General features: G+C 31.1%; 2 protein-coding genes and 1 long non-coding RNA gene across 5 annotated transcripts in view; 1 reads left to right on the top strand and 2 right to left on the bottom strand.

The window, feature by feature from the left end:
• Lpcat (lysophosphatidylcholine acyltransferase) overlaps positions 1–20779 on the top strand; it is a 25729-nt gene extending 4950 nt beyond the window's left edge. Inside the window, exons 2-11 of one of the 2 annotated variants that reach the window (XM_072021934.1) lie at positions 7785–7930; positions 15270–15484; positions 17063–17175; positions 17595–17749; positions 17878–18015; positions 18283–18408; positions 18501–18648; positions 18878–18976; positions 19053–19197; positions 19292–20779. In XM_072021934.1, coding sequence (XP_071878035.1) covers positions 7785–7930; positions 15270–15484; positions 17063–17175; positions 17595–17749; positions 17878–18015; positions 18283–18408; positions 18501–18648; positions 18878–18976; positions 19053–19197; positions 19292–19377 — 1371 coding nt within the window. In that variant the 3' untranslated portion in view covers positions 19378–20779. Of the gene's footprint in view, positions 1–7784; positions 7931–11623; positions 11842–15269; positions 15485–17062; positions 17176–17594; positions 17750–17877; positions 18016–18282; positions 18409–18500; positions 18649–18877; positions 18977–19052; positions 19198–19291 lie in introns of both variants that reach the window. The other variant, XM_072021933.1, reaches the window with a different exon arrangement.
• LOC139997888 (uncharacterized) lies at positions 11818–17609 on the bottom strand. Of its 2 annotated transcripts, XR_011803140.1 has the most exons (4): positions 17490–17609; positions 17198–17417; positions 16017–16811; positions 11818–11934 (listed from the first exon to the last, which is right to left on the bottom strand). It is a non-coding gene; the product is annotated as an uncharacterized lncRNA (long non-coding RNA). The 2 variants fall into 2 exon arrangements; XR_011803139.1 differs by having other exon boundaries at positions 17198–17597.
• On the bottom strand, positions 20475–27074 carry LOC139997883 (RAB11-binding protein RELCH homolog). Its single transcript, XM_072021921.1, has 16 exons — positions 26722–27074; positions 26267–26467; positions 25772–25930; positions 25342–25694; positions 25145–25255; positions 24821–25065; positions 24433–24743; positions 24064–24350; positions 23658–23985; positions 23423–23576; positions 23233–23356; positions 22887–23157; positions 22655–22790; positions 22308–22507; positions 21977–22238; positions 20475–21910 (listed from the first exon to the last, which is right to left on the bottom strand). The coding sequence occupies exons 1-16, from the start codon at positions 26771–26773 to the stop codon at positions 21763–21765; spliced, it is 3342 nt and encodes a 1113-aa protein (XP_071878022.1). The 5' UTR covers positions 26774–27074; the 3' UTR covers positions 20475–21762.

Raw genomic sequence — 27074 nt, 5'->3', positions numbered from 1 at the left:
TTTCGTTGACCTTCGTGCGTTTATTGTAGAGATATTATGTAACAGGAACTCTATAGTATGAAAAGATATTGCAATCTAATATTGCAAAGAGATTCTATAGTTGATACAACATTGGTCATTTCATATTACGAGAGAAAGGCATTTGTATTCATAACAAGAAAAAAGTGTATTTCTCAAAAATTGTTCTTTGCATCGTATAGATAAGGTGTATTTGTCTCACATTTATTTGTATTTCTAAATGTCAAAAATAAATTGATTTGGCATTTAAAGATGTTATTTTCTTTAAAATAATTCGATATTACAACACGTGCAAAAATTTTATAATAAAATTAATAATTTACATGAAATGATAATAAAGCCTGATTTTTATTAATTACATAATCTAAGAAATAAGAAATGTGAAGGTTGAAATTCAGTTAAAATAGACGAAAAAATTTACTTTATAATAATAATATTTAAATAACATATGATACGATATAATAATCTCTTAATTACAATCAGTTACAAGTTGCTGTATTATTTTTAGTTGCAAAATAGGAAAGATATTTTTAATATTTACTAACATTTTACCACATGTGTATATGTTATAAATATAAAGAAGACACAGCTATTTAGAGCCTTTAAAATGGTATCCTATTATAGTAAACAGAAAATATTCAGGTAACGCATATGTAATTGATATTGAATTCCGAAGCCTCTAAATATCCTTTCAGTCGGGAAGAAAATCTCTTTAACTACGACAAGAAAATCTGATGGTATACTCTATCGGATTCACGATATACTTCCGGTATTTACCGGTTGCAATCTTTTTCCATATAAATTGGCACAATATGTATATATCGAGATGCAACGAATTATTAAATTTCGTGTAATTAAAACAAGTATCTAATAAATTAATTCACCTTCGATAACAACTTAAGTTATATAAAATATATGTTGATTTTAATTTTTAACTTTCATTTGTAAATTTTTAGATTATTAAAAATTTATATATTAATAGTCTACAACAGAATCATTTCAATGTATACTTTGTGAATTTTTTCACCTAGTTAAGTACAGAATAAACTAGATTTCACACTAAACGAGGCTAAACATTGTTAAAAATAAATACTAAATAAAAAGTACGAAGATAATTTATACAGAAAAAGACGAATAAAAATATTACCGGTGACTTTTCAATGCAATTTCATCGTTGCGTTTCACGTTTTACTTTCACGTCGTTTAATTTTTCTTAAGGTAAAAGATATGAAAAGACTTCGATAAAATGAAAGGCTATTCTGTCTTATCATCGATAAATATCGTGTTTGGCAAATTTTGATCGGTTGCACAAAAACACGCCAAATACTGACGTAAAGAAAATGAGCGATGTGAAACGGCTGGAAAAACAATTCTCGTTAATTTTTGCTGGTAGAGGAGCAAGTCTTTCGCCTGCGCGAAATGTGGGTCACAAGTACGTAGAGAACTTACTCCGTGGAACGTATTCTTTAACAAAGAGCAAAAAAGAGAGACAGAAAAGCAGTCCTAGAATTTTCTCCTCTTTTTTTATAAAACTTATACCAGGGAAAAATCATGCTTGACGGTAATAATCGAACCACCGAATTATGCATATAATCTTCACATTTCCGGTTATTTAGAAAAGAAAAAACACAAAAATATAGCATTAACACCTATAAATGAGTGTTGAAATATTTCTGTGTAAATATAGTCGTAGCATTTAATTATCGAAGAGTTTAATACGTCATGCCGAGAAATATCGTCATTGCTAATAGAATACAGGAAGTTTAATAAAAAAGCGTGAGGTAATCCTAATATTATTTTAATCACAATTAAATGACTCTCGTGAGGTATATTTAAAAATTCATCATATTTTTGATCACATGGCACGTGACATTTAAATATGTGCATATCTATATGTACACCTTATATATACGTTGAACTATGTACATAGTTTCTTCTGACTCAATAACGCCGATTGTGAAAATAACATAACTGAAAGGCACGAGGGAAATCATTATAGAGGTAGTAAAAACATTAGCATATATACATATATACATATTTCTATCAAGTGTTCTGGAAATATCTTATCGGTGGCGCAAAAATATTAGTCGCTCTCATAGAGTTTTCGTGTTTTATGATATGTTTCACGTATGTACATACAGATTCAGTACATATGGCATGAAAATCTCCTTGTTGATATACATGTACACGTTTGAAAATTCTCACATTTAAATCACGTGTTTTCCTCATCTTCGTCGTCCTGCAGAGCCTTGACATCATTTCTGACCGTCAACCCAAATAGCTACGAGTTCATTAATTCACAACGTAATGTTATACACGGTAGATTAAATTCGTGCTTCGTGCTTCGCTCACGTGTTTTCCGTCTCATTACAGCATATACAACACGTATCATTGACGATGTTCAATGAACAACCTTCTAGAATTCGTACAAATACCTTGCACGACATTGAGAAGTTCATTGAAAGTTTCTGAACGAAGTCTTACGTAGATGCCGCTCATTCTTTTCGAATACTAATTGTTAATTTAGCAAAGACCTCATTCGATCAATTACTTCTTTAACTGTACTTAATATTTGACCATGAATACACTTATAATATTATGGTTCTCGCAGCCTCATCCAACGTTTGTTTTCAGGCAAAGTATTTCTGTTTGAAAATTATAAGAACATTATAAGAAATGTATCCTAAGAATTTGTTCTCGTTATATTTATGGAAAATGCAGGTCAAAATGAAAATGTTTTAACAAACTTTTACTATAATAAAATTATAGTAAAATAAAATATATGTATGAACATTATTTATTAACCCCACGTCTTATTTTTACAAACATCGTCTGCATACTAAGTCGTTTAAGCCCACGCAGTTCTTTTTTAGGCTTTTGTCGCTTGAAAAATCCAAAAAGATTTTTGAATATTCTCCCAATTATCCAGAATATCATCCAATAGTTTGTATTACTACATTTTACCTTAATCTCTCTAAGCAAAGCAAAATTCAAACAAGAATTTGGAAAAAATGAAAAATTATAAAAAAATTTGTGATTAATTACCGAATAACATTTGGATCTATACCTTTGGATTTGTACACTGCCAGGTATGACCATAGAAGAAAACGATGGCATGACAGTCTCGGCTTAAAAAAGTATAATTATTTTAATAATCGAAGATGGTAAAAATTTTTATATAGCGTCGTCGGAAACTTTGTCGTAAGTCGAAAAAGTACCGATCTAATAATTAAGTAACCATTTTTAAGGCATATAAATATTTAAAAACCAACCAAAAGTCGCGAGAAAGCAAAACTTTCAAACCTTTGAAAACATTAATACGATCTCCAACTTAAGTCATCCATGATTAACATGACAATACTTGCCTAAACTTTTTTTTTAGAAATAGGACGAGGTCTCGGTTCTTCAACCTTCGAGTAACTACACAAACAAAGACAATTTATCTGAAAGACGAGCAAGTATGCAAACGATAGATTTATTTAAAAAATTATTTTAAATATTTTTTATCCATTTAGATATTTTTATAAAATTTTTTTATCATTGCATTGTTGATTTATCGAGGATTTCAATGTCTTTCAACACCTATAATAATAGTACGTAATTAAAGAGATAAAAATCAGTATTCTTATTTCCCTATTTTCTCTCAAGATCTAGGTTAAGATTTTCCATCATTTAGAGATACGTATCTCGTGAAAATTTTAAAAGAAGAAACTATACGATCAAAGGTGCACATAAGTAGTGAATTTCACTATCAGCGTCTTCTATGGAACTTAGTAACATATCCAATAATTGGTTGTAAGGTAGTCACAAGCAAATAAATATTTTCTAACGATAAAACGACAAGATTTAATGCGTGGTTTGTATTTATAATTGCACAGTCTGCAATATCACTAAAAGTTTATTATTTACTTTCCCTCATAAACGTAACTTTACGGAAATCATTTTCGTGAACAGAAGACAAAAAGTAAATTGCAAAAACGCTAAGTTCGAGTCAGCTGAAAGCGAATAGACTAATGATCTTTGCCTCGTAAACATTCACCGATCTTTCTCTTTGAAAAGTTTTTAAGCGAGAAAGGGGACGAGAAATCGAACATAACCGACGAAACTGTCAGATCAATTTTCACCGTCACATTTTCAGTTTTTCGATTGATGTATTAGTCTGTATAATATTCGAGAGTAATATGCAACGCGAACAAAGAAGAGCAGAATATAAAAGGTGTAATTATAGGCTACTTGCAAGTGACCTAAATACAATCATTTTGAAAACGCTGATCTCGTACAGTTATTCGACGAAATCCACGATTTAAAGATTTCGAAATTTTCATAAATAATTTTAATATACACGCGTAATTTGTTTCTCAAACGTTAAGTTTGTAAGAAATTAAGAAACTTACATGTTCTTATACTGATAATTCACTACTGAGAATACTGTAAAATGTTTTTTTTTTTTTTTTTTTTAGATTCATAATTTCATTAAATTTATTTCACTAAATACGAGATCGTAGAGAGTATAAACAATATCAGTTTCTCAAGGTAGTTATGATCGAGGTAATTCTTGGTAATAATAAGACGAATCTACATTTTTCCATAATCTGACGTATATAGAACAGTAATATTTCTGGTGGGAGGACAAGAGATTAAATGTGCAGATTTCCGAGGAAGATAGAGTGTTAAAGAAGTTACTTGGATATAACCTTGGTGTTCAAAGTCACAGATGATATATACATTATGTATGAATAGATGAAAAATTAAACAAGCCGAGTGCATTGAACACCGATTCATCATTGCATGCCTACATATAGTAATCTCATGATTTCATACTTCAAAATCCAATGGATTCTAAATTCAGTGTGCGTCCTACTTAGAATATAATTTCATAGAAGCTATTGCATACCTATCTTGCTAAAAATGTACATGAAACAATTTTTTAAGGTCAAAAATTGTCTGAAACATGCTTTAGAACAACAAATTGCTAAAACACTAATTTAAACATGCAATCAATAACTTTATTATCCTACTTTTATTAATAACTTCAACATTATATCGAGTACTTTTTTTATACGATAGAAATAAAAGTTTAATTAAAAATTGTATTTCCCTCCTGCCCCTTCCCTTCTCTTCTTCAAGAATTCTTCGAATTGCAAAGATATGGACAAGATAAAGACACTGTCCATTTAATCAACTACGTTGTATTTAAACATTTATCGCATCTAGTATTACCAGTCGCACAGTAACAATTTGGCCAATTAAAGTCTGCACTTAATTACCGCCGACGTCATAAAGAAAAAGTGAAACTTGAAATACAATTTAAATTACCCAGGCCTTTTGTATTCGTTAAAAGTCAATTTACAAAGAGGAATATCTGCTAAAAGAATTGTAGAAAAATAATATAATCTATGCATAATCTTATTTCTTGTTTTGAAATAGAACGTGAAAAGGAATTCTATTTGTTAAGAATCTCGAAGTGTCGAAAGGATTACTCGGTCGTAACCTCGATCTTGAAAGTTTCTTGTGTGCGTGTTATGTAAATACATGTGCGTCTGTCTGTAACACATGGACGAAATGAAGTTAACAGGTGAGATGGAGTCTAACGGAACGACTGAACGGTACTCTTTCTCCTTTTTTACTCTTCGCTCTCCCTTCCGTCTTTCTACGCCTTTACGTTCCTCTCTTTATCGGCCGAACCAGGCAGCATCCTAAATCATCTGCAGGCCCATAGCCTTGGCCCACTGAAGGAAAAGGTAGTTCTTCTGGTCGAGAAAGAAAAGTTCACTGGGTTAATTCAAAATTGATTTGTTCGTTGAATATCGATTAATTGACCATCTATTTTGCATATGAAACTTCTTTGGAGCAAATTTCACGTGCAAAAATGTTAAAACGAAATTCTAGATACATCGTATGATGAAGTTATCGAAATTCTTAGATTATTAAATTATCTAACAACCCTGCAAAAAGCGTAAGCTCGATTAACTTAAAAAAAGAAAAGATGTTTATCGTACATTTACTTGTCGATAATGTAAGTTTACGAATCGAAAGTAAAATTGTCTATTTACGACAAGAAGCATCTTCTCTTGGAAAGAAATTTGGAAATGTTAAGAAATCTAGGAAGTTCTGAAAATACTACAACGAAATAAATGGGACCCAATGATAATCTGACGTAATGATGATTGGTGTGAAATAAAAGTCTGCAAATAGATGGAAAGGAGGTTAAATAAATTTTATATGAGCAATCAGCACAAAAGGTCGTCGTCTTTTTCATCGCTCCTTGTCATCGAAGGTAGGCGATCCAAGTTTATCGATTATCACGCAAAACGAGCTCTATCGAATATTTGTGGCGTTACTCATTGTCCGCTGATGAATGTACAAAATGTGCTGATCTAGGTTTTGTTAGCCTTATCAGCGAAATACTTGTCCATCCTCCAATTTAAGTCACCGTCAACAACAACTGAAAATGGCGTGAAGCATCTTCAGGTAATCGCCGAATAAAGAACCCTGAACCCTTCCTTTTTGACCTGTTCTAACATTTTCTTCCTTAAGATACGATTTGGCAAATGACCTAGATCCAGCGTATTGCCGCTTTCGGAGTTCGCTCGCTTCGACGTCGAATTTTGCTCGAAACATTTTGAAACATTTTATGCTACGCGAGTTTGTAGCAAATTGAAACTATCGACCAGTTTTGACGTTTTGAAATACACATAAACTGGAGTAGTATATTACACACCAGTTCGTAATTATTAAAATATTTACAAAAATTTAAGTAAACTGGAACGTACCATTAGGAAATTGTTGAAACATTTGAGAATTATTATTTTATTTGGAAATGTCATTAAGGTAGGAATCTCATTAATTTATTACAATAAAATTATTGCTTTCTTGTCCATATCTGTCGTGTCTTTCGATCGTCATTTTCATTAATTTTGTACATTCGTATTATTATTGTATTTGATGTAATTCAATTCTATATATGCTACGAACAATCTTATAATACAGATTCAGATTTTCAATGGACATTTTCTTTCTAATTGATATGAAATTTTTTCAGTAAGATTTACATTATCAGCTTCAACACGTAATTATTATAACTTACTATGTTGTTGCACTTTTGAAAGATAGTTTCATGCATGTACTTTAATGCATTAAAATCATACCTTATGCAGTTTATCTAGAAAACCGCAAAATAATGCAATTCAAATTTTCAGACAAATCATATCCAAAACAACTGAAATACGAATATCTGAAACTTATTTGAAAACTATATAATCATTAATTCTAAAATCTATTTAGAAAAACATAAAATAAAGCAACATGAATATCAAAACAAAAAATTATTCAAATCCTAACCGAACTCTACATTTTACCAAACTGAAAAGAGTTTATCTTTACAGTTATTATGTCTTACAGTCTTAAAGTCTCATATCTTATTCGATTTAAGAGAACACAGGATAATATAACGCGAATATCAAAACGAATCATATTTAAATCTCAACCAATCGCAAACAACTAAAACTTTAATTTTATCAAATTGAGAACAATTTGTTGTTAATTTATCAGCGATGCACCTGTCGTAAAATTAACCAGCAACGTATAAACAGGTGCTAGACAACAAAGAGCCAAACGGTACAACGATAAACAGGTAGTGAGCATAAAATCGACGCTTTGACGTACAATCTTTCTCTGAGGGTTGTAGAACTTGACGGTTTTTTCTTCTCTAGACCGCTGTAATACGCTGAAAGTGGTTGTTGAAGCGGAAATGCTTCATGTTTCAGACGGCATTCCTGACGGTAGCGCTACTACCATTCAGACTGGCCGCAATTACGGCTCTGGTGATCATGGCCTGGCTCCTGGCTTGTTTAGGTCTTCTTGGATTGTCCGAAGAAGATCTTCGTCGCGCACCTCTGACAGGGTGGAGACGGTAATATACATCAACCTACCGTTACGTTTTTCTTCATTGCATATATGCATATATATATATATCATCTACGCATCATCTCATTTTCTGATGTTCACTTTGTGGTCACAGTTATCCGCGAGCATCGAGCATTTTATTTAACTTTTACTTCATTTTCACTTAATGACCATACTCGTTTATTCTATTCTTATGCATGTAAAATGATGAGTTTCCGCTTGCTTCCATTACTTTGTGTGCTTGTATATGTTAATTTATTTGATGACGTTAAATATATTTACGCTTTTAGTCTTCAGAGCTTGTACCGATTATATGTCTATGATAACATTGCATTTGAAAATCACTGAAGAAAATTAAATAATTTTTTTTTTTAATTTACTATGTTAATCGAGTTCATGTTATCAAGATCGTTTCTTTTTTCCTTGAACACTTCAAAGATATTGACAATCACAATGTTAATTATGCTAATCGTAATAATAATTACTGTTATATAGTTTCCATCTTTCTCCATAAAATTTTGTGGCTTTATCGTGGGTTTTTAGGAGGCTTATACTTTTGAGCCAGAGTAGTCTTTCTTCAAGCATGTTGCATGAAAATACTATCTTCCAGCTACCAAAAGATACTAAAATTATGCAATCGATAAAAATTGACTTACTTTGTTTCTCCGCGCGTTTTTCATTCGTTGTCAGTCTTAACTTTCATTTACTTCATACTCGCACAGCAAATTATATTTAGGTCGAAACATTAGTATCATGCCGTCATACAAAAAATACGCATATTCACTATTTATTTATATGTAGCACGAGCTTTAAGAATTATCCGGTCAGACGTTATTTTTAGATAAATTTTAATTTGATGAGACGTAACGATACGGAGTCACAAAGACAAAATTAAAATTTATGACAAACGGATGCGTTTTATAAGAAAAAATAATACGTAAGTTAGTTTAGATCACCATAAAGATGAGCAATGTGCAATCGAGATGACGTGGAAAATACCAAACGTTTAATAAATCCGCAAGTTCCTCTAGAAATTACACAAAGTTTCTAAATCTCAAATCAAGATCATTTTCAACAGAAAATTTCATTTTCAATTCTTTTCTTTTATTCTTTAATACCTTTTTATGTAGTTTCTTTCTTAGTATTATAATTTATATTTCCATGAACCAGATAGAAAGCAAGACCGAGGCAATGAATGTCTGTTAAAATTTTTATGATTAAAGAGAGAGATAAGTATATGGTTCCTAGCGAACGCGTATTATCGTCCAGACGAAATGATGAGGATAAATTGCGGAAATCCCTTGAAGAATTTTATTTCATGGTCATACACTTGAAATGATTGAAGATGTCCAGTGGGGAGAGAGCGTGAATGACCGCGGCGAAGAAACGAGCGAGAATACGATAAAAAGAATAAGTAACGGGAGAAAGTATGCGTCGGATAAGTAGTTCACGTCCGTTTTGGTATGAGCTTCGAATCGAAGTAATTTACAATACGCTTGCCTGAGATGTTTTCGTTGATCGTGTGTCATCATTTCGATTGTTCGATTGTTGCGACATTTAATCGTAGCGAGTGTCGTTGCACCTCGCTTTGCTCACAATTCGAACGATACTTCAAACGAGTTTCGCGTGGGGATATATAATAAATTTTTTTAAATAATTCGAGAAGTTTCACTTAGATAAATGGTACTGCTATATTATTAAATTGCGATTAGAAATTTGTATCATTGATTATACTATCATTTTTATAGTAAAAATGAAAGCATTAGTTATTATTTTTTTAAATAAAATTTAAAGAATGTAGAATACGATTCAATGGAAAATTATACCCACGATTATTTATTGTAATTATAGGTTTCGTTATTTTTTATTAAAAATTTAAATAATTAAATTTTCGTAACAAGGTAATGATTTTTGGAATTTAGCTCAATGGAAAGGAAGCTATATTTACGTTTAAATTGATAATATTTTAGTTTTTTATATTATAATTCTATCATTCCTAAAATGACGAGGGAAAGCCTATAACATGAAAATTTGTTTCATTTTACTATGGTAATCATTTAGAAGCATTTATTTGGGTGTGCATATTTGTTTGGATTTCTATAGCAGAAAGTGTGTCAAACTGTATTGAAACTTTCATTAACACTTTCACACGTGGACATTGTTTAGAATAATAATATCTTCCGTAAGAATACATGAAAAGGACAAATATTATTGACAACAGTTAGTTTGCACGCAAATGTAATCGCTTTTTGCACAAAACAATGATTATCCTAGCTGCTATTCTACTTCGCACGCCTAATATTAGATACATACCTGGCATTTATTATTAACTGGAAATGCAAACCTCCATGCACGATGTAGAAGTAGAATATTGATTTTATGTTTTATACATTTTTAGGTATAGCATACCATGCGGGTTATTAATCCTCTGAAATATATATTTGTAACTATCAATCCTCCAGAGGCAATTAATCATCCTGACGTTACTTTTCTAATTAAATAATAGACATTTAAAAGAATGTGAATAGCTCGTATTAAAAATATGTTCAAATGAAAAAAAAACCTATTTTCTTCCGAACTTGTAATTTGTATTAGTAATTGCTTTTTACGAACGGTTAAAATCTAAATTCTCAGAGTCTTTTAAATATATTTGAAGTCTACACTAAGAAGAGAAATTCAGTTATAAAGTAGATTGATAAAATAATTTCATTGGATATTTGAAATAAAGATCGAGTAAACACTTTTCTGTAAGCACGACTCGCAGTCAGTGAAGCTAAAGTACACGCGATGATTTCCTTTATTCATGTAATAATCAATATAAACGATTCCTTAGATCTAACATATATCGCCAGTGCCTAGTTCGTGATAAAGAATTTAGTAACAAAGTATAGACTTCAGATTCAATGTAATTTTTAAGAAAGTAGTTCAATTGTCCTCTACATATTGTAGGAGAAATCTCAACTGGTCATAAGACGTATATACATTTTTATAAACATTTTTGTTTCAAAAATACACTTGTTATCTTTTATGGATGCTAACGAATGTATATTTTGTTTATCATAGTAGGTATTTTTTTTTTCTTTAATGAAATTTATTATATCCTTATTTTCTTACCGCAGAACTTTTCAAAATAATTTGGAGAAAGGCCATGCATGTCTCGTAATATCAATATATCTAGTAGCTAAAATGCTTTGCATGTTACAATAAGTAGGAAAAAATATTACGTGTACAAATGAATTCATTTTGCCATTTACTGGAAAATCTTCCTCCAATCAACCGAATAACAATTTTAATCGAAACAATATGCATAACCTCATTTCTATATCAGTTTAACTATTATTGGCTATAAATAATTCCATAAAAAATTTATTTTTATCAGCACAGTAGAATCTCGGTTACCAAAAGGAAAATAATAAATTTATACATGCATATAATGCAATTTCTTCGCTAGACCTACAAAAATCTTTAATCCACAATTCTACATTACTAAATTTCATTTGATAGAAAAGAAGATAAAGATATAAATAGAGGACATTGTCGAATAATGCATGTTGTAAACGAAATTCTACTAAACTTTACAATCGTTCTGAATATCGTAAATTGGGAAATATAGATTGCACGATGTAGAATTATATATACCAAATAATATTATTTAAATATATTTACTACAAAAAAAAAAAAAAAAAAATGGAAAAAACAGAGATATGAGAATTATAATCTGCTGGATGATACGAGCATTGTTCATCTGCGGGGGATTTCATCACCTGAAGGTCAAAGGTCGTAAAGCGGAAACAAAGGATGCCCCCGTGTTAGCCGTAGCTCCGCATTCAAGCTTCTTCGATGCACTTCCGGTTGTTTACCTCGGCGGACCGAGCATCGTCGCCAAGGCAGAGATCGGACGCATTCCTTTTTTCGGAAGTAGGTCTCCTACTTTTTGCTCTGTCAAGCCACCAGAGTCGTTGTTCCATCTCGTGGTATTTCTTTAGCATTATTAAAATTTACATTTCGCGTCTAAAACAATGAAATAAGCTAAAGAACTATTGTTTTATAATTTTACAGTTCATTTACGAATTTGTTGCATTTTTTGCTTTTTTGTTTTACTTGACAACTAAATGTTAAGGACTGTGATAGGTATTAGAGATTAATAATAACGAAAATCCTTCAACACGATAATTTACCAAGTATATAATGATATTAGTTAATCGACATAAGTTACAGGTTATAGATTTCTGTCTTTTGTGGAAATTTATAATTTTACATTAAATCAACTGATTGGCAGTTTGTAAAATTTAGATGTGTAACTTCGTTTGTTTGATATTCGAGCCTGTTGCTGTTATGTTAATAACTTATAACTTGTAACTCGTAAGATTTCATTGATAATAGCCTGGACATAAGAGGTCATAACTTTCTATTCCATTTCTTGAAAGACGCAACAATGATACTGTGCGAAACAAATTGGAGAATTTTTAAAATACAATTTTAAATAAAAAAAGAAAGTACGTCATTTGCTTGGCTCATTTTAAGAAACATGAAATGGTGGAACACGACTTTTATACGTCTTATAATACATATGCAAATCTACAGATCCCTCACCTTATTCTTATAAGTTGAATACTTGAATACGAACATATCCTTTCATACTCGCTATTTTATATCGATACTTGGCAAAGAAATATATTGAATTAGAAGCTCGTAAATTGAAAAGTTTTTATTATTATTCACGAGTCCTTGCAGTTTGTATTCGACGATCAAAGAATTTACCTTAAAGTTAAACAAATAAAAGGTTCTAAAAAATGAATTATTAAATAGCAGTTGGTAAATTTCGTTTGATTAAGTTTTCAATCATATCATTAAAACGATTTTATTTGCCCACATATATTTAAAATTATACAGGATCATACTGCTCCTCAAATATTTGGAAATGCATAATGTTAATCATACTAGACATATCAATTCCGAAACTATATGTTTGTATATACCTGCACAGCTGTGAAAACAGAAAAAATCAGAGTTATCTAAATTAGGTTAACAGAGAAATGTACATATATATGTGGTGAATGGGAACATCTACATTTTCACTAACAAGCTATGGAATAATGGGCATACCTATGCTATTAACCGATACTATTTAACGTTCTACAACACAGTTGGAACACATTATTTTCCATTGCGAGGTTCAAAGTGTTATACTTTTAATGCTTGACGCTACCAACCGCTTCGTATATTTATTCATTCCTTTATTATCTAATTATTCTATTTTTCAACTTTTCCTTTCTTTTTGTCTATACTTTAACACTGGAATTAATCAAATCGGCAAATTAAATCGACAAATTTCAGATTCTTTATTTTAACAATTATTAAGAACATGCAGATATTTTTAACGAAAGTCTTAATCCTCGTTCAATAACTCACAAACGTTATATTATTACTTTTGTACTAACACAGTAACTAATACTTATCGTTTGAAACATTATTTTCGACACCAATTACAAATCGGTAATTCTAGTGTTAGAGTAATCTCCAAACTGAATGTACCTAATCGTTGCGTATGAAGCAACATAAAAGTTCATTCTTCTTCTTTTAACCCTTTCAGGAATTCTTTTGAAATCTTTGAAAAAATTATTTATTCTTTTTTATTAACCCTTCAATGTACGAATTAAAAAGTAAATTTCAAGAAAATTAAATGGAAACAAATGAGAAAAAAATGGCACGACCTAATCGGCCATGAACCCACACGTGCACTGGATGGTTAATGATTAGGGCGATATAGAACAATAATAAGGAATATACCATACATTAACTGCAAGGATAACTACATTTATTGTTTCATTAATCAACGACTTATCAAAGTACGATATTGCGTATTTTCGCAACATAGAGCCTGAAAGGGTTAATTGGTTGGAAAAAAAGGAAAAAGTTTTCCGAAGTATATTTTCCTAGGTGTAATAATATAACAAATGAAAATTGTCGGTACTCGTAGAGTAACGAACTCACGACTGCGTAAACTTTCTCGTTGCAGTGTCACGTGGCTCTTGAAGCCGTAAAGTTTCACTGTTGTGCAAATAAACCTGATCGTGGAATTTTCTGCTATAACAGGTCACTACAGCTCTATCTATTTGAGATAAAATGTGCTTGATATATTTTCAGCTCTGTCTACTTTGATGCAATGCGCTATAAGAACCGTGCACCATCGAAAAATGCAATATGGTTGCGAAGTTTATATTACCCAAAAAAGAAAACTTTTGTTTATGCTAAAATTATCGCCAGCTAACTTTCAATTTACGTTTATCATTAGTTCTTGTCTTGGGTAATTTTACGCTGGTACAATATTCAAGACGTTAATTGGCGCTAATTATATATTTGTACCAACGAAACTGTAAATCACTTCCGTGAAATATGCAACTGAGAGTTCGTGCGAACGAGCACGCGACAATTTTGGATATACATATATACATATACGCAATGAATTCTTGCATGCTTTCGAGCCCATTAATATAACGAGACGATGATTTTCAACGTCGCTAATGCTGCTCGAGATTTTCACAGTAAAGTTACCTTGTCTTAGAAAGTCGATTCGAAGAAAAGAGCAGAGTAACGTGGCCCACAGAAACTTCGAGCAACGTTACACGTAAAAATCCAGGCCGCGAAATTCTAAAAAGCTGCATTATCTTTTTCGATCTTTTGGCTATCGACTCTTTGTTATTTGGCTATTAAACTGCGAAAATTTTTACGATATTAAATTTTGTATGATACGATCTATCAACAACTCCAGAATGCTTCTGTAATAAAACCGTTTGAAACCGGGGTTTCATACCAGAAAGGATTATCTTAAATATTCCTAAATTTATTTATACAGTATCCTTCTTTTCTCTTCGTTTTTATCGGTGAAAAAAGAAACAATTTTCGCCTTATCAATATCACTGTAGCGCCAATGAAATACAAACAGTCAAATCAAGACCAATGAATCTCATCCTAAATTCTAAATTTTTTGTCACCAACGAAATTCCTTTGTATAAAAATACGTTGCATGAAAAAAAAAAAAAAAAAAAAATGAAAAACGAACAAAAAGAGAAAGATATGAAATTATCACTTTTCGAGAGAGCTCTTCAATAATCTCTTAAACAATCCACTCCGTTCAAACGTTCGATTGATAAGCGATCAATGACAAATATTCAGCTTGTATTAAATTTTGGAAAGTTAAGAAATAAACGTTGAGCTCGTTAAGTGCGTCTAACGTCCAAACGATGTGTTCTCGAGGCTGAAATCTCGAGACGAAATAAATAGAACGCAAGAAATCGCGTTAATGTAATTGGGATTCGTTAACCATGCTCGATTGAAACCTGCAGCAAAATAGTGCCCTGGCTGTGTTTTATGGGCCGGCTGACATACCAAGCAGGAGGAATGAGAATCATTGTGCGTGGAAGACAGGCGACGAGGGCGGAAGCGCCGATTTTAGTGGTTGCACCCCATTCGACCTTCATGGACGGAGGGATCGTCTACATAACCGGGTTCCCTTCGATCATCGTAAGACGAGAATCAGGATTGAACCCATTTATCGGAAGTATGTGCAAATTATTGAAACGATTTCACGCTCGCTTTCCACGATTAACCCTCTCCGTTAACGGTAGACTAATTGTGGTTGTCGCAACACTTCCGTAGTGGCGGTTGTTCGATAGATCGGTGGTTCTAACGAAAACAGTTGGACTAACCGTTTGTAGGATGAAGCATAAAACTTATAACGCACAAACTATTAGAGGTTTTTCCGCGTAAATTGGATTTGATATAGATGATGACAGGTTACGTTAGAGCGTTGAAGAGAAAAGTTAGAGACTCGGATGCTTCGTGATACATAATTCATTGAGAAAAGTAGAAATACTTAATTGTCATTGAAAGAAAGATGAAATTAATTCTTTTACGAGAGGGAAATTTAATTTTTTATGTGTAAATAATTTACGTTTGTTGAAAATGGGTTAAATATAAACGAAGGAAATGATTAATTTAAAAACCTTAAAAAAGGAATCATTATTATTATCATGATGAAAGATTGTCGTTAATATAACGGAGATATAAGATTACAGTAATAACACGTTTACCTGCAATTCAAAGACAACATTCGTAGGCGTGAAATTTCTATTCGTTTAAAGTTTTCTTTCACCTCGTGGTGTACACATTTCCCATTCATTGTTCTAACTTAACTACGTTAACTAACGTTGTTGCGGTGCAAATTTAGCTCATTAAGTATTTCCACAAGACTGTATAAAATTATATTTTACACCGAAGCTATTAATATTAAAACCCACATCGATTAAAACGCTCTTTATTCCTTTTTCTCAAAGTTTTCTTCTTTTTTCAATACACCGCATAGTTTTGATATTTTACAGTTTTTCGATTGTTTTCATCATAAAAATTGATTTATATATTACTGTAAACTATATCGACAGTCTCGTTTAATTATAAATAGAATCGATACGAATATTTATGTTTTGAGTTTTCGGTTTCTGGTATTTCGTCTCATTATCTTGTAAAAGAATATGATTCACACTTGAAAACCTCTATTAGTTTAACTGGAAAATCATGAAGTTTTCAAACTTTGGTCAAAAGGATGCCCAACCATTTCAATAAGAAATATTTTACCGACACCTGTAGTAATAAAAAGACATAGTAGTATAATGATTTGATAACATAAATGTTAAAAACTTTTCAACTGTTTTATCGATAGCTTTAATGAAAGTTTTAACGCCTATCATATGCAAATATCACTGATAATTTAATGATTACTTGTACAAATAACGCTTCAAGTGTATCTTTTATCATTTGGAAGGAATTTCCAAAAAAGATAAATTTGATAACAACTTCTTTATGGATTGTCCCATTCGCCACGATATTATCTAGAAATGAAATTTTTTTTTTTTTTTTAATAAAAAGAAGAAAATTCAGGTTCGAAACATAGCACAGAAAATATGATAAAAAGTAAAAAGTATTATAAAATACGCAGTTTTTATTAACTCTTCTTTGTACATAAATACAATTTATAGAGAGTAGGTTTTTCTACAGCATATAAATTGCATAACAAATATTGATTTAGGAGTACTACGTTTCCTTTTGTTACATTATGCACTTTTTTATGATGTACTCACAGAACTTATCAACTATACACAACCGGTCTATGTTTGGAGAGAAGATCCGAATTCACGGCAAAATACTATCAAGGAAATTATCGAAAGAGCTACTTCAAAAGAGGATTGGCCACAGGTAGCCCTCATAAAAATAGTACCTCTATTAAAAATAAGCTTATGAACTCGTTGCAGTACCGCTTATTTTCTAAAAATTACTCTTGATATTATGATCCGCATAAATTGTTCAAGTACAGCAGCGTAACGTATAATTTTTAAATTAAATATACATTTTTTTTTTATAATTTTATATACAATTTTTACGTATTATTTTTTAAAATTACATAGCGCTCTAAATCGAATTGCGAGGTAATCGTTCATCTGAAACAAAAATTAAAATTAGCATCGGTATTAGTGTTATTATTTGTTAATTAGAAACGTCTTAAGAAATACCTCGCTTGAAAATGTGTACGATCTTTTGAATCTTGTACAATAAAGTGTTAGCTTCGATCCCTTATTAGAAAATATTTAAATCAAATTAACAATTTTCTTCTACAGGTGATGATATTCCCGGAAGGTACTTGTACAAATCGATCGTGCCTTATTACTTTCAAATCAGGTGCATTTTATCCTGGTGTTCCTGTTCAGCCAGTCTGCATCAGATATCCTAACAAATTGGACACTGTAACATGGACGTGGGAAGGTCCTGGGGCGTAAGCGTCTTATTTTAAATGTCTTTTTGTAATTAAATTTACTAAATTGAATATTTTAGAAATTAAACAGAAACATCTCCTGACATTCTGTTTATCAAAATGTTAAATTACAAAAATTTTTGTTTCAGATTAAAGCTATTGTGGCTTACATTGACACAACTGAATAGCAGTTGTGAGATAGAGTTCCTTCCTGTTTACAAACCAAGTGAAGCGGAGAAAACAGATCCCAAGCTTTACGCAAATAACGTGCGACGTCTTATGGCGGAGTGAGTACATTTCATTACTCCAAACAAGTGTTTCTCAATTCTGAAAAGTTATTTAACTTGTCCGTGTTTGACTTAAGTTCATAAATTACTGACATGTTCAACGATAAAATCTAATAAGAAAATTAATCTAAAATCTATAAATAATCTAATGAATTTGAATTCATTAGATTATAACTTAACTATAAACTTAATAGAAAAAGAAATGGAAATGAGATCTGTATTTGTTAAAGTACATTTGTTAAAAATGGAATTTTATTTATTTTTTAGGGCATTACAGATTCCCGTGTCAGATTATACGTATGACGATTGCCGAATTATTAGCAAAGCTCATCAGTTAAACATACCACGAGCATCCATCATAGTGGAAGCCCATAAACTTCGTAACAAACTCGGGTATGTCGTTGAAACGAAATACATGTGTGTAGAAAAATACAAATATATATTATATAATTAATCTTGCAATATACGTTATTTTATTTCCACAGTTTGGTATCAGCCAAAACGGAAGAGGAGTTAGTTCAGAAGAAAACAGAGAGATTTAACGAAGAAGTTAATTTGCACGAATTTGCGCAAATCCTCAGAATAGATGAAAAAGAGCCTGTTACTCAGCAACTATTTCGGATACACGATAGGGTCTGTATCACTTGTCGTATCCACTCTTAATTAATTAAATTTTGTATACATTTATAACGATACGTTAAAATAGCTATGCTCCGTTTGTAATTCTCCAAATATTCTTTATAAATGTTTCTCATTGTGTATCATACATAGGTACATAGTTCATTGTGTAATTCTAATATAACTAACATTTCACTTTTTGTTATACACAACACATCACTTACTCATCCTATAACTATTCCAGCATGGAAATGGTAAAATAGATTTGGAGGAATATTTATTCACGGTGTTAGCTACAACAACCGCAAACTCGGAGCTAGACAAAATCGAAACAGCGTTCGAAGTAAGTACCAATGAAAGATAATCTTCTAAATTATTTATCTGCTATATATACGTATTATTTACGTCATAATTAACAGGTATGTGGTACCAAGTCATTATCTTGTATCAATAAAATGGAATTAAGAAAGGCTTTAAAACTCTCATTAAGTACGCCAACGGAAGAATCTGATAAAATTTTTCAGAATGCAAAGATCGATTTTGCTGATACAACAGTTAATTTTGGTATGTTTTACTTAAACCAAGCTGCTATATTAAGATAGAAAGTTATCTTGACTTTATAACAGTAATTACTTTGTTCTCTATTATGTTTGAATAGAATTCGTACTAGCAGCATTATCAGCAAGAGCAGAATATTGTCATATATTCGCTGGTAACCCCGAGACGAGGAAAAAAACTATTTGAGACTATTTCATCAACTCGTTCCATGCTCATCGAAGATACAGAACACACCGTGTCTGTGGCAGGCCGCTTCTCAATCAGGCATGCTCCAGCCCTGTATAAATTTGTTCAATTCTTGCTGATATTACTACCCTCTCAACGAATAGATAGCCATTTTTATTTAGTATTATTATCGTTGACGAAGCAAGAAGTATCGTCTTCGTGAGAATTAAACGAGCGACGTACGGAACGAGAAGATTATATGCCGATCGCTAAAAAAGTCGCGTTAAACGAGTCTGGCGTTTGTATAGCACGAACACGTTTTCTTCCTTTTTTCTTTTTCTTTTTCTTAAATCCTAGAAGAAGAAGCTCATCTCGTACGAATGAAGTCAATTTTCGAAGGGAACGTTAAAATCCAGAGTAAAAAAGAAAGTAAGGAAGGGAAATGATACGTGTTTATTATTTAACTCGCATTGTAATGATTTTTTATTTTACTACGATTTAATTTATGAAAATTTAAACTTTTATATCGTACCATTTTCTCAATACAAGGTTTCATATTGCAAAAAAAAAAAACACATAGCTATAGAAATATGAAAAAGAGGGAGACAACGGTTGACTTTTTTTTTAATTTATTGCGCAATTCATACGCATACGATAGTTGTGATATAGTTTTTTTCTTTCATTCGAATAACAAGGCATAATAAAAGAGAACTACTATGTATTTTCATTCACAGATATACACTTATCGTTGTTACTCACGTAGAGCTTACTGAAAAGCTTTCTTCCCTTTTAAAATGTCACGTTGAAATTCAAAGTCATGTACATAAATAGTATTACACCGAAGGTTTCTTAGACGTAAGCAAGTTCCCCAAATCCAACCCGTGTAAAAATTACGAACCACGGCGGGAAAATTGTCCATGCAAAGTAAAATTAGATTTAGAACTATTATCTAGATTGCTCAGGGTATCGATTAATTAATTCGGAGGCTATTGAATGTTTCGCGCGTTATATCGTAATAAAACGTACTGTGGCCAACAGTTGGCGAGTCATCGGTTCATACAAACATAACCAGAGTTTCTAATATGTCTAAGAAAACCGAATATGTTTAGGACAATGCATTTAGAATAAATATACTATAAAATTTATTCTTTGCACGGTAATAATATATGCTACAGTATTTAATATTTAATAAACGTAAATACATATGCATGTATACGGATGTATATATGTACATATATGTATGTAAAATAACGATGATACATTGATCATGAGATACGAAGTAAATTATTGATCATTGTATATACACATATATATACATATATACGTATACATAGATTATATACATGTAATGTGTATCAACATATATGTATATACGGGAAATGTAATTGTATATATATAGATACAATAAAATATTCTTACAAGATATGATCTATTTTAAATAAATTTGATTAATTTTTTTCTTTCTTTCGTTTACAGTGAAGAAGATAATATTACCCGATTTATATTTAACCGATTTAAGTACAAATATACATACATATATCCTAATTGTAATAGATCTATAATATCACACAAAATGCTTAAACGTGATAAGAATAAAAACTATTTTGCTTCGTAATATCAAACAGTAATACGAAATGAAATTGTCTCTTCCGACATTCAACGCTTAATAATCACAACCGATTTCTTGCACAGTTAATTTCCCTATAATTATTTTTCTATATAATTTAAAATATAGCAAATACTCTTAAAACTTTACTTTTAAATTCGTAGTCGTGTTATGGCAGAATATATTTGAAAATTTTTTTAGCAGGAGCATGATAACGTTATACGGTTCATAAATTATCGGCGTTAGTAAGTGGTGAGATTCATTTTAATAAATATACTATAATTTCACAAAATATAAAATAACAAACTATAATAACATTCTACTTATTACAATACCTTCAAAAAAAAAAAAAAAAAAAAAGGAAAAAAAGAAAAAAATAACGATATAAAACATTGCAACTATTTTAGTATTTAACGTTATACTAAGTTGTGCAGTTAAAAAACAAAGTTAATATACTATTGACTTTTCTTCTATCTCCAGACAGTTAGATTTCGTAATTCACGTGATTTAAAATTACATTTTAAAAGGCACACACATCATTACAGCAATATTCAATAATATTTGTCTTCAAACTTATATATATATTCCGATTATAATGAGTAATACTTACATAATATTATATCCTGATTGGTGTAAATGTTGTGCATCGCTTGTACCGTTAATCGTATAATACATATAACATGCGGTAAGTACAACAGAAATTATAAATAAATAAAATTTGAAAACAATGAAAAGTGAATATAGAATTTTGAAACGATAAAAAGTAATATTTGTGTATGAACATGAATACAAAAAATATTTTACTTCTTTCGAAAGATACTTGACATACTTGGAGAACTAGTCTTTTGTTGAAATATTTTGCTCACTCTTTGTCTCATGTCTTCTACGCCTTGTCCTACATTTACTGTAGCCATTGATAATGAAAGGCCAGAACTCATTGATAAGGACCTGAGAAAACGGCAATAAACAATCCATTGCAAAATTATTTCCAAAATAAACAGGTTGTGTATTTACCTCTCCATTGGTTTTGAAAGATCCTGCCGAGATTCAGCTTCTCGCAAAAGTGATCGAACAGCTTCCTTCTGTTGAGGTAAATATTGATTAACCAATTGTTCAAGATATTTCAATCCCGGCAGTAACACGCCAGAAACACACTGATTACTCAGTGGACAATAAACCAAGACAGAATATGCTTCGACCAAAGCACTAATGAGATCGATCTTGCGACCTTGTTGCAACGCTGATGAAGTTATCCCCATTAATTGGGTAGCTATAACTATACAAAATTAAAGACTATAATTTCGCGTGTTAAATATTAAAAATGCAAATTTTTATAAAAACTTACCATCTTCTATATAATTTTGAGGACAATTAGGGGCAATAAATGCTAATGTTGAAACCAATGGGAGTGCTAAAGTAGGCGGAACACCTTGAGGTTCTTTAGCAATGGTTTCTAAAGTTAAACGTGCTTTATCACGCATCTCTCTCACTTTACATTCCGTTATTAAACGACCGAGAGAAGGAATTGCAGCAGATCGAACAGTTCTAAAAGTATGTTAACTATGAAAAATGTTCATATTGCTTCAAAATAGATAATTGACTTAATTAATTTAATTATATAGTTTTATTATCATTATTTTAGTATTAAATAGTTAATTCAAAACAAACAAAATATTTACGAAGATATCTTACATATCAGGATCATTAACGAGCGTAACGATTGCAGGAACTACCTTAGCACTTGCTAACCGATCGGAAACGTGAGCTATTACACAACCAAATAATGTTGCGGTTGCACATCTTACAATGGGTCTTTGGTGCACTACCCCTATAAAAAAAAAGCATGGAAGACAAAACTTGATTACTAAATTTCTAATTAAAAAAAAACAACAAAATTCTATCAAAACTATTTGATAAAACTAACCATCCCATAAACCACTAAGGACGTATTCTTGCATATGTTCCTGAGTACATAACATAATGATTGCGATCTGTAAACTAGTAATACTGGTGCCACTCATAGATAAAGCAACAAGGAACTGTTTTAAAGACTTAGAAACATCTATACCGTTTAAAGTGGACAATATAATTAAATATGTTGGGATTAACGTCAAACTCATATTTTTTTTATCTGTTGCAAGAGTCGTTAATTGTTGCTCAAGTTCAGTTACTTCGGATACGACTATCGGTTGGATCTAAAAGATAGAAAGTTGTTAATTATGCCCGTGATATAATATAATAATCAAATTTCATTAAAATATCAAATTTACCCGTGTTTGCGTGATATATCGCCCAAAACCCAAACATAAAGAATGAATATATGTTAAAAGAGCATTTAAAATGGTCTCCTGTGTACTTTCAACAGATTTTACCATTTCCAAAATGTCCAATACTCTGAAAGTATTAATTGTAAGTATATGAAAGTATCGATTGAGAACTTAAAGGAAAAATATCAAGTACAGTGAGTTTGTAAACCACTCTAATTCTCCCCATGAATCATTCTCCCACGTATTTGCAAAAAATGTATTTAGAAGAGATCCTATATCTACATCTCCATTATAAAATAGCTTTGGATTGACGATATTGGAATGACACAAATTCAGGAACACATCGGCTGCATAATAAAACATATGTAAAATAAAAAATTTCACAATTATTTAAATATTTTCTACACGCAAATATACGATATACTCACGTAAATCGGATGATGTTCCATGCTCAATATAAGATCTAACAGAATCAGTATCTGCTATGCAAATAACCATATGTGGAAGTAAATACTGTAATACCGCGATTGATGATACTATTCTTCCTTCGTCAACATGATCTTTGTTAGGCGAATGTTGAGAATACCCAGACTTTAAATGACTTTTTACTTTAGATATTATACGTGGTAATAAATGTGTTTGTAATCTTTTAAGAGAGAGTGCCCACTGGGCTAAAATTGGTAAGAGCAAAGAGGATGCAACGTCAACGACGATAGATGACGTGTCATGAAGTGCCGTTAATGCTAATTCTTCACACTGTAAAAATAAATATTATCGATATGATACATTTAAATCTCTATTAAACGTTAGGTAATTTCTCTTTTCATGTCGTACCTGAAAATATTTATCAGGATCATCCATTAAAGCTATCAACAGTGCAAGACTTCTCACTACACTAGCTCTAACTGTTGGATCTTTATCTTCAAGTAACATTTGCTGAAGCATGGAGAGCATTAAAGAATTTCTTATCCCAACTGACATGTATGGAGCTAATACAGAACAGCACTCAACAGCTAACAACCTTTTCTCAGGATACTTATGCTGACTTTGTTCCCAACAAATGGTCAATATTTCTTCACCTTCCATTGGTTCATCTTCAAGTTTAGCCATAGCAACGAAACCTAGTATTAAAAAGAATAAATAAAAAGACATTTTTACTTAAAGTGATTATATCATCAGTGATAATTTGCATTAATAACTAACCAGCTAAAATTAATTGCCTTTCATCTTCTTGTGGCCTTTTCTTTAGATTGAATAGCATTTGCAATAATTTTTCCCTTTCTGTAGAGTCATTATGAAGTCGAATTGCACTTAACATTAATGGTATTACCTCCTCGCGTTTATTTAAGATAACATTGGGTACGATGCGAGGTAACGTTTGTGCTAAAATATGAACGAGAGTATCGCGCGTAACTCCATTTTTGAAAACTTCTTCTGCTGCCGATATTACAGAACTTGGAACATTTACTAAACAATGTGATATTACTTCCATTTTAAATTTCAATGGTAAATGTCTGAAAAATATTTACTTTTTATAAAATATTTCTATATATTAAAAAAATATGTACATTATTGAGAAAAAGTACAATACCTAGATGGCGGATTTGGAAGGATGGATGATCCTTCAGTAACGTCCACCCTAGGCAATTGAATTCTAGTCCATTCTTTATCTCCAGGATCTGTTTCACCAAGACTAACAACAACAGAGACGCTATCGTCTTCCTCGGCTTCTTGAGTCACTGTCGACGTATCACGAGCTGGAGTTTCAAGGAGTTCAAACTTATCTGGAGTAGTAGAATTCGAATTTATCGTTTGTATCGTTCCGCTGCTACCTTGCTACATAGAAAATACATTTATTATAGGAATCTAGAAAATAAATCTTTTTAATATTTTTGTACACGAATTTAGTTTATACCTTAATTGCATTTTGAGATAGATTTTCCGAAGTGGCAATAAATTGTTGCAAGTCCAACCTTTCTTGTTCCAATAATGCAGTCTGTTGTTTAAGTTCTTCTACTTTTTTTACCTGTTAATGATGTTATTGTTTAATAAATCATCCTCACAGCACATCATAGAAGAATGTAAAGTATCTCATAGATATGATCTACAAACCATTTCTTTGAATTCATCCTTCTCTGCTTCTGTTTCTGGTTCTAATTCACAGAAATCAGTTTGCACACCAACACTTACAGAAGGTAATTTATCATATCCATTTGCCTTCATATATTCCCTATATATTTGCAATAATTCTGCTGGTTTTGGGATATTCAACCCTACATCTTGCCAATCTTCAAAATCTTGATTTCCATTTTCATCACTAAATGTAATTGATGTTAATTTGTAAGAACTTGCTAACAGGTATTCATTAACAAGAAAATTTATAGCTCTTTGTTCATGAGGTTTTATGGGTGTTCCAGTAACAAGATGCTTATCAGAGCATTTGTCAGGTGTAGTTCCTTCTGACTCTAAAATATTAAAATAAATATCAGTTTTTACGTCATAAGTGATGTTATGAAATTGTAATAGTCAAACTGAAAGAAACCTGTTACTACAGTGAGATTTGCACGAAGAGCAGAAATACTTTCCCTGGCCTTTCTTAATTCAAATTCTAAAATTGCTACTCTCTCATCAACACCTGCACCATCTTCTGAGTATCTGGTCATATCAAGTGAGTCTAAAGTAGCCTGACTAGAAGACCTAGCTAATAAATTAAAATTCAGATATTGTATTACTCTTGTAGTATTTTACAAAATTAAATATACAATTTACTTGAAGAAGTGAAATATGCAGACAAATATGCATATATATGAACACATAAACAAGCTTTAATATTTAATCATAATTTTCTTTATACTTTTTTAATTAATCTTTTTGTAACATAAAAATGAAGAATTATTACAATATAAATACAATGACAAAAATTTATTTTAATATTAAATTTTTATATTGATTTCTATTAATTTCTTATTTATTTTGATTATTTACAAATTTGTATAAGAAAAATAAATAACTCCTCTAACATATATTTTATACATACGCATAGGAGTATATGGTTCTGGCTTAATACTTTGACTCTCAAAATGATTGGGATTTGAAAAAAATTCTCTTAAAATAGGTAATTCTTTTCCAGCTTCGCATAGTTCTGCGTGTAATTCCAAGGCCGTTAATAAAAGCTTTTCATTTAAAAGCTTGGTAGCAATTTCTTCATACGATATCGTTGGTTTTACAGTCGCACACCCTAAAATAATAAGTAAAAATCCTATATTATGATATTCTCACGATAAGAATGACACATTATTAAAAATTAATATAGGATAATTTGTTTGCCCGATGACGTGTATATATTCTGTGGTACCAGTGACACAATTTATATTCGTTAAAAGCACATTTTTATTTCAAATTGTGATTTTGTGCAATACATGAATATTACTTAAAAAATAGAAAGCGTAAACTGTTTTTCATAAAATTAAGCTACTAAAAAATATTTATTACCTTTACTGTCTGTAGACAGAGGATCTCTAACCTCCTGTGTAGCACCAGCCATAGCTTTCACTTTGTTCGAACGTTAAGAGAGAATGACATGTCCATCTAGGTTGATGAATAAAATAGTAACCTACTCAAGCGCGTGCCATGCTTTCATTAATTTGATTAAGTATATTAATAGAAATCACTTGACTCTACGCAACACAGCAGAGCATTTAAGATGACAACAAAGCCATGTTACCCTCCGTGATGTCAGTTAGTAAACTAGCGCCTTTGAACTGGCAACTATGAACACGTGAATTCTTAAAAGATCTCTCGCAATAATGTATTTAGCTATTTGTATATCAGATTAACATAAATTT

The sequence above is a fragment of the Bombus fervidus genome, chromosome 2 (assembly GCF_041682495.2).
Source record: "Bombus fervidus isolate BK054 chromosome 2, iyBomFerv1, whole genome shotgun sequence".
Classification (NCBI taxonomy): Eukaryota; Metazoa; Arthropoda; class Insecta; order Hymenoptera; family Apidae; genus Bombus; species Bombus fervidus.
Note: the sequence above shows the minus strand (reverse complement) of the source record. Positions and strands in the feature narration are given on the sequence as shown.